The 13,774-nt window shown below is 38.6% G+C and overlaps 1 protein-coding gene across 4 annotated transcripts in view; it reads left to right on the top strand.

The window, feature by feature from the left end:
* The window catches only part of itprid2 (ITPR interacting domain containing 2), a 56,079-nt gene that overhangs the window by 4,538 nt on the left and 37,767 nt on the right, over positions 1 to 13,774 (top strand). For 2 of the 4 annotated variants that reach the window (XM_012864358.3, XM_012864359.3), the window contains exons 2-3: positions 12,195 to 12,297; positions 12,645 to 12,800. In XM_012864358.3, coding sequence (XP_012719812.2) covers positions 12,246 to 12,297; positions 12,645 to 12,800 — 208 coding nt within the window. In that variant the 5' untranslated portion in view covers positions 12,195 to 12,245. Of the gene's footprint in view, positions 1 to 10,246; positions 10,266 to 10,321; positions 10,448 to 12,194; positions 12,298 to 12,644; positions 12,801 to 13,774 lie in introns of those variants that run through there. The other 2 variants (XM_021317361.2, XM_021317360.2) reach the window with 2 other exon arrangements.

Below are 13,774 nucleotides of genomic sequence, written 5' to 3'. Positions count from 1 at the left end.
GTCGGATTAGTTGAAAAGTTTTGTGGCATCTCAGAGATGACACATATTTCAAAACATGCGGATCTACCACTGCCATGAAATATACCCAAGTGTCATAGTGATCATTTGATAATAATGTAACTCAATTACATGATTTGCTAATCAGACACTCTGTCTGCGCTGATGAAGGTTTACTCTCCTCGACATGCTGAATCGTTGTAGTGTTTGACTTGGTAGGATCGTTGAACTTGTCTTTGCATTGTTTCAGCTAATAATTATTTGACAAACTGGGGAAACTCATTGACTGTATATACAGCATTGATCTTTCAGCCAGAAATTGTCTGGCATGGAAAAATAATGTATTGCTGACAGTACTGTAAAATGTATCTTAGCCTGCACACTGTGAATGTCCATCATTCACCCCAATATGCATGCACTATATGCAACAGAGACACAATAGAAACGATGCAGAGAACTGATATACATGACGGAATATAATATCTTACAGAATGTGGTTTGTTTCTCCACTTTCAGACCCTATAAATGTAAGACAAACGATTTGACAGTGGCTTGAAAAGGTTATTTTCTTTATACATTTATTAATTCCTCTGTAAAATTTGAATACAGGATTAAAAAAGTACATTGTAGTAGTGCACCTACAGCAGGGGTGTAAAACTCATTTCTATATGGGGCCACTTTCGCGTCATGAAGTCATTAAAAGGGCCGGTTGCACGTGTATAGACGATACTTTTCATTACATAATTTCATTCCAGTTCACATAGAAGTATAAAAAATGCACAGTAACATAAAAGTAGCAACCTTAGGCCCAGTTTATACAGTTTATCTGCAAGAAAAGTTGATTTTCGGGTGATTTACACTTACAGGAGGCACAGTTTTAGCCACTTTATACACTTTAAAAGGACATATGTCTCTATTTTATGACATGATATGCCTTTTTTTTTTTTGGCTCTTGAGGGCCGGGTAATTTACCTTGACGGGCCAGATTCGGCCCGCGGGCCTTGAGTTTGACACCTGTGACCTACAGACAGTTTGTCATTTTATTAGCGAAATGGATCGGATGTGATGAATTAACTGTCAACATGGCTAAATTTTTCTTTTGATTATTGGGGCCCTTCTGAGTGTGTTTGGATTTTGTCTGACTTTCAAAGCTGGATTTAAAATTATGTTTTATTATTTCTGGAATTTCTTTTTTTAGGGCAATAGAGTACAAACAGACTAGAACAAAAAAAATGGTGTTTGTAATTATAGTAGGTATGTGTCTAATGCAGTTGATTAAATTTCACAAAACTGGTTGAAAGGAGGAACTTGTTTTGTACTATTCTGTGTATATTTGTGCAGTGGTTGTGTGGGCTATGGGCACATGTGTATGTATGTTTATAATGTACAGTACATTGATTTATTTGCTCACTTAATGGACTTTGAGTAGTATGGACTCATAAGTAGGAAGATTGTTGGTGCTTATGACTATAAGAAGGGGTATAATTAAATACGTTTCACTTTTTCATAACCCTTTTCAGACATTTTACATGATTAAATTATACATATAATTGAATTAACTTTATTATTATTATTATTATTATTATTATTATTATTATTATTATTATTATTATTAGTAGTAGTAGTAGTAGTAGTAGTAGTAGTAGTAGTAGTAGTATATTTTCTATTATTTATACACAGTGTTTGTATGTGTAAATGTCACGGGTAACAGCTAAAGCAAAGTTAGTCACAACTCACCTCAGTTAGCTTTTGTAAATTCCCTTTCTTCATAGAAGGTACACCTGGTCTGACGTTCTGTTAACTGTGACATCATCCAGGGAAGACAGATCACCCGCTACTACCATCTAATGTAGAACAGATTACTGGATCAATGTGTGCTTCTGTGCTTTTTGTCTCTCTTGTTGTGTCTCTGCTCTGTCTTCTGTAACCCCAGTCGGTCGAGGCAGATGACCGTTCATACTGAGCCCGGTTCTACTGGAGGTTTTTCCTTCCTGTTAAAGGGAAGTTTTTCTTTCCACTGTTGCTTCATGCTTGCTCAGTATGAGGGATTGCTGCAAAGCCATGGACAATGCAGACGACTCTCCCTGTGACTCTGCTTCTTCAGGAGGAGTGAATGCTGCTTGTCGAGACTTGATGCAATCTGCTGGGTTCCATTAGATAGGAAATCTTTTGACCAATCTGTATAATCTGATTGAATTTGACTTTGGAAAGTGCCTTGAGATGACATGTTTCGTGAATTGGCGCTATATAAATACAATTTACTTGAATTTAAATTTTAGGGTCCGCTGGGCTGTGACAACAGATGGGAACATAATAAAAAACATGTTTTTTTACATTTGTCAAAATGCTCCTTTACAACAGAAAAATCTGCATTAGATGATAATATATTACCAAAAAAATAACACAAAAAAATAAAACTAACATTCTTTAAAACAGAATGACAGACATGTAGTTGACATAACATTATAAGAGTTTAGAATTGCAATTTTTATTTCCATTCAAAATTATCCACCAGTACAGAGATGGGCTAAAATAAAAACAATATGGTGTAGTAAATTTTTTATTATTAGCATGAATAAACACTGCTCTAAATGTGCGACTGGCTGATATGTAAGAAGCAGTCGTTCAGTACTTTTGTTTGAATATAAGGAAAGGATTTTTCCAAAACAAATTGTACCGGCGATACAGATACATGACTGCAAAATCAACATCTAAAGTGGAACAGTAAATATTTGCGCTTGAATCAGACCCCAAAAGGTGGCACTGGCCTCTTGCTTGCCTGATTAAGACAGTAAATGCAACCGTGCATGCGCTTCATCTGTTTGTCCTATCGCCTAAATAAATATAAGGCTGCATCAAGCGTTTCTCTGGCGTAGGACAACCGGACTGGCTTGTGACCATCAGATTTTTTTAATCTATTTATATATTTTTTTTAAAACAAATATAAAATTTAAACAGTCATTAAGAAAAATAAAAATCATTTTAAAAATGAAACGGAAAAAGCGAAAAAATGTTAGCGCCAGGCAAGCCTGTAATAAATGTCATTGTGAAACGGTTACACTTGAATTTCTAATGTTAATAACTGTAATCCAATCAAATCCATATTGATTCATGTAAGCACTACCATCGATACAGGAGTTGAAGCTTTGAGTGTCCTTTGCTGTATTGTTGAGCTGGACTCCATTGGTGGTGTAACGTTTGTGCCGAGTTAAAACTCTTGAGCCTGGCTTCTGTCAGAGTCGACAGGCTGACTTAACATCTAGGCTGGATATTCATGCCGTTAAGGGGCCATCCTCTTCTCCCAGTGACACCCAGTTTACAGCGAATTAAAACAGAGCGGCCAGAAAATCCTCACATTTCAAATAGTTTATTGTACAAGTGTGTAACATAGATTTAGAGTTACTTAAGAACAGTCTCATATTTTCATGAGTAACCCCTCGGGGCTAAATTTACATTTATGACCGTTTGTCAACTCGTGTCTTTTATTAATAACACCGTTATATAATTTTCTTTGCATGTGTAGCCGAGTTAGGCCAGATTAAACTGCATCAATGTTCATAAACAGTCTGATATGCTGAGCTGCAAAACAACGTCATGGTCTTCTGGCTTACCAATTTTATGAATCCGCCATTTTTATTGCTCTGAGTGAATTTGTAGTCCAAGCTGAAGGATGCTGAAGCTACAAGTGGATAAATAAAATATTCAGTTCTTGGGTGTATTAGCTCACACGACTCGTTACATCGTTCCCAAGCGTACTACAGAAATGACCAAAAGGGGTGGAGTGAAACGCTCTGTGACCCGTAGGGGGGGGGGGGGGAGTGGGGTGACTCCTTTAGATTTAAAGAGGGCACAACAAAACGAGGTGCTCTCAGAGAACAGGGGTACAACGAGGGAACATGGGGGGTAAATTAAGGAGGAATTCAGACCAAAGCATTGCTGTTCTATTTTATATAGACCATAACTGAATGATTTCAGTGTAAAAACAAAAAACTCTAAAAAGCATGATATGTTCCCTTTAATGTAATACCCTGGGTTTCCCCCAGAAAATGGGGTACTCCTGGCGGTAGTTGTCGTGGTGGGTTGCTTAGCCTAACGGGGGTCTCGTAAAGATAGTTTGGGGGAAACCCTGATCACATAATTTGTCAAATTACTTGTGATAAGATTAAGATTAAGAAAACTTAATTTCCAAATTAATATTAAAAATCAGTGCTAGAAAGTTTGCATAACCTTTTTTTTTTTTTTTTTTTCAATTTAAGGTTTTATCTGCTTGAACAAGCATTTTTGTATGTGCCATTGAAAATGATAAAAAATATTTTGTTTGGTATTTATTTGTTGGCGCACACAATCCGGTGTTTTCTACCCAACTGTGTAACTATTCCGGGGTAGACGACGAATACAAAGTTTAAAAAAAAAAAAAAAAAAAAAAAAGCAGGCCTGTGATTGCAGCCAGTAAGATGACTATCAGCTGTGAGTGGGCTCCAAATCAGAGTCTGATCTTAACAACACATATTTTCTACCAAAGCCAACTCCAGAGAGGTTAATCTGCACCCAGCTAACCTCTCTGCTCAGCCTGTGAGATTTGTACGTAAAAGCGGGAGGGACCCGTTTAGAAGTGTCGCTTCAAGATGACACAAACGCACTTCTGAGCATCTGGGACGGCTGATGTCAATGGCCAAGTTTACAACCGTGTGAATATATTGTCAGTTGTAGTTAGCCAACATAAAATCTTGATTGTTTCCAAAGGTTGCTTATAAAATGCAACATTTAGTTAGAAAAACATAACATTTCACTCAAAACAGCAATCTATTTTGGCTAGAGGGAAATGCTGCAAAGAAACGAAACAATATCCTAAAGAATTTAGAGCATGACAGTTGTGGCGCTCTGTTTTAGGATGGGTGGTTAGACAGATGACTTGACGAAGCTTTGAGTAAATCTATTTTTGGTATGTTCACCAGGAAAGTCTATTGAAAAGAGCGTAGTCTTAAGAGAAAAGGGGGAGCTGCAGCAAAGACGATCAGGCAGAAATCTGTGCCTGTATTCACAAAGGTTGTCAGTCCTATGAGAGCTCCTAGCCTTAAAATTAGCCCAGAAATTCCTACCTAGGAGTCTTAGCTTAAAAGTGATTCAGATCGCTGTTGAGAGTGACTCTGAGTAAGGAAATGGCAGAAATTTTTATCTTAGTGAGGAGGTGTGGTTGACCCCACTGCTAGGTGTGACGTTGTCTTTTAAGAGCTGTGATTGTTGATGGTACAAGAAAGAAACCAAATGTGCTCCTAGTGATCAAAGGAGAGAAATCGACCCATTAGATTGGTTTAAGATGAAATTTTGATAAACGCCTCATTTACATCTTCATCATTATTTTGATTTGCTTGTTGTTGTTTACTCACCAGTCATTTTACGACTTCATGTAATATCATCTTTAATGTCATTGAAACATACATTACAACAAAATTTATTCTCTGCTTTTAACCCATCACCCTTGGGGAGCAGTGGGCTGCCATGTGCTGCGCCTGGGGAGTCTGAATCTGGGGTTAAGGGTCTTGCTCAGGGACCCAGAGTGCAGGCGCTGGGGATCGAACCGGGTACTTGCATCCTTCTCTGAGTGCAAGCGTGCCGCTCTAACCACTAGGCCAACACTCCCCATACACCGAGACGCAGCTCGGTAGGCAATTTTGGGGTACAGTGCCTTGCTCAGGGGGCACATCAACATGCGGCAAGGGGAAGCTGAAATCGAACCCACAACCTTCTGATTGCCAGACGACTACAGAACCTATTAAGCCACAGTCGCCCATGTATTTGACCTTAATGCGCTCTCACCTGTCAGCACTTTACTGGGATTCCCTGCTTGTATAAAGCAATCGTATTTGGCTGAATGAGAGACATGAGGTTGAGAAAAAAAGATGTGGGGGGGGGGGGGGGGGGGGGGGTTGTCAACAAATGGCAACGTATCTGTCCGGTCAGCTCTGGGGGGAGAATAGAAGAGTGTTGAAAAGTAAGTACTTTCTTAAATCTTTTTTATATTTATTTTTTTTTTAGTTATTATCATCCATTTTAATTATTCATTTATCCTCAATAAAATTACGTTGGGTAGAACGGCCTTAAACCCGAAACTAATTAAGTTGCCCCTATGGGGATGGCAAAGTTTATCTTATCTACATATTAATAATTGTATGATTGCTTTGGAAGTTTGTCCTCATTTCCTCCACTGTTTTAGTTGGTGGATCAGCCAATCAGCTCTCTCCGTTTCAACCATCTTCCCTGCTTCAGACACTCTCAGCTTCACTACAATCTTAGAATTCAGGAAATTCTAAGATATTTTTCTTCCTTAAATGACGTCACTAAGAGCTACTCTTAGGAATCGTTGTGAATACGGGCGCTGGAGTTAAGGAGGGGAAGATAAAGCTATTGTTTTAGAATGGTTAGGTCGAAGTCCAGACCGCAATCCAATGAAAATATTATAGGAGGGCACAAATTGAGCAGTTCATGTGAAATTCCCAGAAGCTGAAGTGTTTTTATTATCATTATTTTTTTACGTTAAGTTATTTATTTATTTTTTTACAAAATAATGAGCTAATATTCTCAGAACATCCTGAACAACAGTTTATGGAAGGTGGGATTTTCTCACCGAAGAAATGGACCATGAAATTTATGTGAACTCTTTTGTTAGTTTCAGACATGTATTCAACAATATCCCTTAAAAAAAATCAGTGATTTTTAGTTGTTGTAATTGTACTTGAAATTTGTGTAAAAACCTTTAGATTTCTCTGCATATGCCTCAAGTCTCCAGTTGTATTTTGGAGAACAATTTGAACTTAGGAAATCTTTCTTAATGAAAATGCTGCCGTGCTGAATTTGTTGTTGCTAACAATCTAATTGCTGGATTCTGTGTTATAATTCGTTCTGTAAAAGTAAAAATATTTAGCTGTCTTAAAAAACGTTTTGTTATAAATTATAGCTAATTGTAATCTTCTGTTTTAAATAAATAATCTTGAGTAATGCAGTGATCATCAAAGGCCGAAAAGAGTTCAAATGTTTCTCTACAAAAAATGAAGAAATTCAATAATTGAGTTTTACATGGTAAATTGACTTTTTTCGATTATATAATCATGATGATTATGCTGTAAGAATGTTGAAAAATCTGATAGGTTACTAGTCAGCTTCAGTTTTAGTCAATTAAGTATTGGCTATATAGAAAGGATGTTACATAAAAATATGCTAAATATCTAAAATAAACACTTTATTTTTCAGTGGCAACTTAGCTGATTGTTCAGTTCTTTAAAAGTTCTGTAGAATATCAGAATCGGTCTTGATTTTAAGAAATTGTCGGTACTTCACATTTCAACACCAACATGCTTGCATTTTCATTGTCATGCCAACCGCCTCCTGTTGTGAGGGATTTTTTTTTTGCAACATGTTGCCGTGCTGAAATTGATGTCTCACTGGAGTATTAGGTGGCTGTTGTGTCACTCCTTCAGCGTGACCTGGCAGATCTGATACCCTTAAAGGGATTAATGTCTGGTGTCTAATGTCCGCTGCTGTTTATACTGGGCTCTACTTGACTCCTTTGCACACTAGAAGTCAACACAAGTTTGATTTAGTCATTTAGAGTGTGAAACCTGCCAATGTGGAGGTAAATGACCATGAAATGTTCACTGGTGCTAAAGATGGAGGAGCAGTCGATTTGCTTTTATTATGTCGCCGTTCAGTCTGTTGTTTTTTCGCAGATCTGAAAATAAATCCCCCCCCACACACACACACACACACACACACATACATGCATACATGTCTGTCTCTTTCTTTTTTTTTCTCGCTTTCTCTCGGACAGGAAGTTATCCTGTTCTTCTCTCTAAACACTTATTTCCTGTTTCACACGTTTTCATTCAGATTCGGCTTCCTGCTCCTCTGGCTCTGTCCGTCTTTCTCTCGTTTCTTTTGCTCCTTCAGATTTCACTACCAGAGTCGCTGTCTTATGTCCGGTGAGCTGAACGAGCACATTGGCAGAACATTCACACATAATTCCCTTTTCTGTGCAATGACGAGGCTTGGCTGCAGAGTGTTGCTGCTGTTGGCGACCGTAGAATACAATGGTGTCTCAGTGGGTTTTTTGTGTGTTGTTTTTTTTTTTTTTTTTTTTTTTTTTTTTTCACCAGTTTATACAATAACAACCAATTGCATTTGGAACAACTATCATCCCTGCAATAAACTCCAGTGCTGTCATACCATATGTTTTAACAAAGCAGTTGTTGCCTAACCTTTGCACGGTTTAGTTAGAAATTGAAAACCTGCAGGGTGTACCTCAAGGCTCCATCTTAGGCCTTTTTCTATTCTATATATACATCTCTCAGGGTCCGTCTTCAAAAAGCGTACTTTGAACTTCCTTGTTCAACCAGGATTTTAGTTTTCTAGTGCTTTGAAGTATAGATTGTACAAGTAACCGGGACGCAAACCAAATGAGCCTTTTTTGCGAATTCACAAAGAATGGCGCAAAACAAAAGGCTAAACGGATGCCAGCAATTTGAGAAGAAAATTGCGAAATTTGTAACGGCTACAACATAAAGTAAAGATGGCTAGATTTTCTTTAATTATTATTATTATTATTATTTTTTTTTTTTTTTTAAGAATGGCAGCTCCGTGTCTTCTGAATGTTAGCAAATCTGAACTACAGGTTTTATTCCATTTATCTGCAAAAAAATGGAAAGAATCACCTGACTTCACAGTCTTGAAGAATAGACACTGATTAGGGGTTTTTCCCTACATTTGATAATCTGTTTTGTCATTCGATCAGAATAAATATTAAAATGCTTTAGAAATAATCCTATATTCCAAACTGTCCTTGCTGTTACTTTTTGTCTCGTCTGTGATATGTCTAAGAAATTGAATATATCACAATGCGTGGAGGGGTTTCCACATTGGGCAGCAATGATTGTAAAAGGGGACATTTTACCAGACAAACTTGTAGCCCCCCCCAAGGTTTTGCAGATATGTGGTAAGCTTAAACGTTTAGAACATTCATTTAAACATATGTTTAGAGGCAGCATGGAGATATGGGGTGTGTCAGGTAAAACAACTTATTATGCAATCAGAGAAGCGCAGTAATACAAAGACAACTCCAGAGTCCAAATATTTTCCTCTCAGTCTGCAGGATTTTCTCCTCTCCTGGCGTCCCAGGGAGTCCTGTCGCCCTTTTACCCAGACAGTAACATTACATGTTTTTTAACCTGTTTTCATTATGATCTGTGGCTGGACTTGTTGTAAGTCTTCTGGGGGGAAAAAGAATCTCTGAAAGTGATATAAAAACGCTACAAGTTTAAAAAGATCCTAGCCTTGTTTTAGCCCTCCTATATTAACACGGTAAATGTGAAGTTGGCAAATGATATAAAACTGAGTCCAAATCAAGGAAGCTGCTTGCTATTTTTTCATGTAAATTCCTCTGATGGTTGCAGTCACAGGATCCTCACATTTTGTTTAGCGTCCTTTGGTGTTGAATCTCTTATTTATTACTATTTTTTCCACAAAGTTGTTGGGGGTACTGTAAAGTTTCTGGTGTACTGGTGTGAAAGGGTCCTAATGAAATGACTCTAGATTAAAGTTTCAGTGGCACATTGTAGCCTCATGTGGATACTGGATTTTTTTTGTTTAGTTTTTTTTTTTGCTATATATGAGTTTGCTGATCCAAACCCTCCAACATCTTGATTTTTTTTTTTTTTTTTTTTTTTACTCGGCACTCCTTCAGTGCCACTGCAATCTGAAGATGGTGAGCTAACCTTCCATTGTCACTGTATATGGCAGATATATAGTAGGCTGTTTTTATTAGATCCTATTCTATATGAAGATTTTATTATTGTTGATCATCTTGCATTCTTGTTAAAGCAAATTGCTAACAAATATTTTTACAACACAAATAAAATCTCATAAACATCCATAGATGATTTTTTTTGTCATCTCCATTCAAAAGCGTTATTGCTTGTAAAAGATTCTCCACAAATGATCCTTCACAAACAGCGCATCATGGCTGCTGTTAATATGTCCAATAGGGCGAAGCTGTAAACAAGGGTCTTCAATTCCCGTCCTTGAGGTCCGTTGTCCTGCGACTTTTAAATGTGTCCCTGGTCCAACACACCTGAATCAAATGGCTGAATCAGTTCCTCACTTCTCCAGAGTCCTGCTAATTAACCTGATCATTTGACTCAGGTGTGATGGATCAGAGACGCATCTAAAAGCTGCAGGACAACGGGCGGGATTGAAGATCCCTGCTCTAAAAGAAGACGGTGGGGAGATTTGTAGGAGTTTAAATCCGCATCAGCAACGTATCAGTAACGTAAACATATTTTGTGAAATAGCTGAAATTTTGTCAAAAATCTTCCTTAAGCAACTTAAAAGGAAAGACATTTCCACAGCTTATCTGAGGATGTCCTGAACCAGTGGGCCAGGATTACCACTTTATTTTTATGTAAGGTATTTATTGGCAGTTTAACCACATGTAGGATTCTTACATACACTGTTATCTTTTAAAGCTGCATTAGATGAGACTCTCTCTCTCCCTTCTAATTGCTGCGAGGTGGGAGGCAGGAGAAGTGTAGCTGTCAGCTGGTCTTGTGTTTTTCTGGTTTGCTAGGAATGATCCAACTTAAAGGCACCGTTGTGTTGCTGTTGTTTGTAGTTACTTGAATTCTTGCTCTTCATCATGTAAATGAATGGTGAATAAGTGAATGTATACATGGCTGGGATTTGGCTACCAACCTTTGTTTTTTTTTTTTTTTGTTTACTGCGTTTTGTTAGCAGGACGCTGATGTAACTGGAAACTATGGAAGACTTTGCATCCTCGTGTGGTAGCAAAATGCCAACCACAAAGCTGCCCTGACCAGTTTGCATACCCCGAGTTCTTGTCTGTCTTTTTTTAAATTGATGTAACATTAGCTAAAACAATTAGTTCCCTGCGGTATTTAGAAAGATGTTTCTTTAATCTTCAGGGAAATGTGTCTGGGTCCTTTAAAGTGAGATGTTTGTCAAAGTCGGTCCTTGACGCCGGTGGAGTTGCCCAGCGCTGCCCTTTAGGGACACATTTTAAGGCGCTCTCATATTGGCCTCCCCTTTTCAGACGTGGACGTTCTGTCCTGGACAGCACTCTGTGTGTGGTTGCGTCTGTAATCTCAGATGGTCTCCAGGAGGGTCATTAATAATGAGACATCTCTCAGCCACCCATCTCCCAACAAAACATCTCTCTTTTCCAACCTCCAGCCGAGCACGTTTAAGTGATCCGATTTGATCCTTTTGATACAAACTCTGTGACTTGGGAGCACTTAGTCTGGGGGGGTTGAAGTTTACATTTTTCTTGTAGTTGTTCCAGGTGGCTACATGTTTCAAATGGAGCCTAAAGATTGATCGTTATCTGGGAATTTGCATTCACAATATTCTCGTTACACACCCTTAAATGTGTCTGTGTTTAGAGGTGCACTGATCAGAGGTTTGGGTCTGATTTCTGATCTGTTTTCTGATTTCTCTTTATGAACTCTAATTTAACAGCACTGAAAATGTTTCTCTCTTGTCATCCTCCCTTGACTGGTCATTAATTATTGATTGACGTTGAAAAAAAAATTTCGGGCACGCATTTTAAAGTGTTTTAAATTTAAATCGGCAGTCGCCACAACTAGCATGTTTCCGTTTCGACCCACAAATCTCAGCCGCTCTCTGTATTCCCTGGTTAATGTTGACCCTGAAGGTCTGTCTGAAGGACTGCCAACATTTCCAGATCCACAACACTCCAGAACAGAGGATGAAAGCTCCAAACGATAAAGCAGAGCAACTTAAAACGTTTAGTCTTGCCGTTATCTGCTTAAGGCGTTTCCATGTCACTTTGGTCCTTTGCAGGGTTGAGCTCCTTGCTGTAGCAGCCTGAATGAAGTGCAGACACGCCTCTCTGTAAAAAAATAAAATATATTTCTCCCTCCCTGATTATATTTAACTCCTCACAGATCAGTCAGTCTAGACAAGTGTAGTCTTTTTCCCTCAGTAACAACTTCCAACCCCCAAGCGTGTTGTCAGCATGATGGTATCTGGTGTGGTGCGTTTACTGACCTTTGGGGACAGTCAAGCTGAGAACTCTGATTTATTGGCACATCTGTAGTTGTTTCAGGTTTTTTTTTTTTTTTTTTTTTACCCCTCGTAAATTAACCACCAAATACTTTCGTTTTCCACAGCCATGCCACCTGTGGCAGATGTTGCTGCAGCGTCGTCAGTCCTCTGACTAAATGACAAAAACTACACACGCCAAAATGGACGCCGCAGTTCTTGAAAGACCAGGTAGGTTTTCTTACCTTGCCACAGTTAAATTGTTCAAATGAGTTAATAAAATAAATATGTGACTATATTTATTTAGCAGACATGCGTTTAAATAAAAATGGCCAGACTTGATGTTGTTCTGCACATACTATATGGATGTCCAAATGCTTCCCCATGTCTTGTTGGTTTACTATCAACCCAACTGATAAAGCCAATTAAAAGAGCCGTTATCAGAGTGAGGAGTCATCCCTTATCCAGACTCGAAGGCTCTGCAAGTTTGAACTTAGTCTGGTTTCTGTCAACTAGCAGCCAAACCTGACTGACAACATTGAAGCGCTTAGACTGACTTTTGTTTGATTGGTCCTCAGAACCCACCGTGGGGCCCGTCACTATGGCCAATGAGCGGCGTCAAGCCTGGGCCAGAAGCAGGGACTCCATTGGGCAAGGGTCGAAAGCAGACTGCCGTGACTCCCAGCGGCCCCAGGAGGTCCAAAGTAATGGAGATGCACCGAGCCAAGACACAGGTTAGATTGAGCTCAAGTGTCAGCAATGCTAAAATGTATATGTGTGACAATCTTAAATTTTAACAGTATGTTTTAAAAAAATATATTTCAATAAAATGTTAGCAAAAGATTTACCCTGAATAGACTCCATATCTGATAATGTCATGCTATCGGATATCTCTGAGTATTCTCATAAAATTGCTAAAGCAAAGTCCAAACATAAGGTTTGAGATACACATAGTCAGATTAGTGTGATCTGAGGGAGAGTGAGAGAGGGTTGTTGAAAAGAACAAGTCAGGGTGGGGTTATAGGAAGAACATCCTAATCTTTGATGTTCCCCTGGAGCACCATCAAAACCATTATATTCAAAAGGAAAGCACATAGTACCATTACAAACCTGCCAAGAGAGGACCGCTCACCAGAACTCTCAGACCAGAGAGGCAGCATAGAGACCATTTGAAGGCCTCATACTCCTGAGGAGCCTGATTGCCCACTCAGGTACAGCTAGTGAAGCACAGCGAGAACGGACATAACGGGCATTTCACAACCGAACCATATTTTTACAAACCAAGCAGATATTTTGGTTTTACATAGCCACATTATCGCCTAAAATTAATGTAAATGTTAATTTTGTATCAAAGAAAGTGTAATTTACAAAACTTTACTAACTTCAGTTTCTTCTTTCTAGCTTTTAGGATAAACATTTAAATGTGTTGGAATGGCCTAGTCAAAGTCCAGACCTCAATCCAATTGAGAATCTGTGGTTAGACTTGAAGTTAACTGTTCACAAGTGAAAATCATCCAACATGAAGGAGGAATAGGCAAAAATCTTAGAGGCCAGTGCCCATAGAGTCATCTTAAGTGTGATTCAGATCGCTGCTGAGAGCAACTCTGAGTTAGGAGAGGACAGAAATGTTTATCTTAATGAGGAGGTGTGGTTGACCCTGTTGCGGTGTGGCGCTGTCCTTTAAGAGCTGTGATTGGTTGATGGTGCA

The sequence above is a fragment of the Fundulus heteroclitus genome, chromosome 7 (assembly GCF_011125445.2).
Source record: "Fundulus heteroclitus isolate FHET01 chromosome 7, MU-UCD_Fhet_4.1, whole genome shotgun sequence".
Classification (NCBI taxonomy): Eukaryota; Metazoa; Chordata; class Actinopteri; order Cyprinodontiformes; family Fundulidae; genus Fundulus; species Fundulus heteroclitus.
Note: the sequence above shows the minus strand (reverse complement) of the source record. Positions and strands in the feature narration are given on the sequence as shown.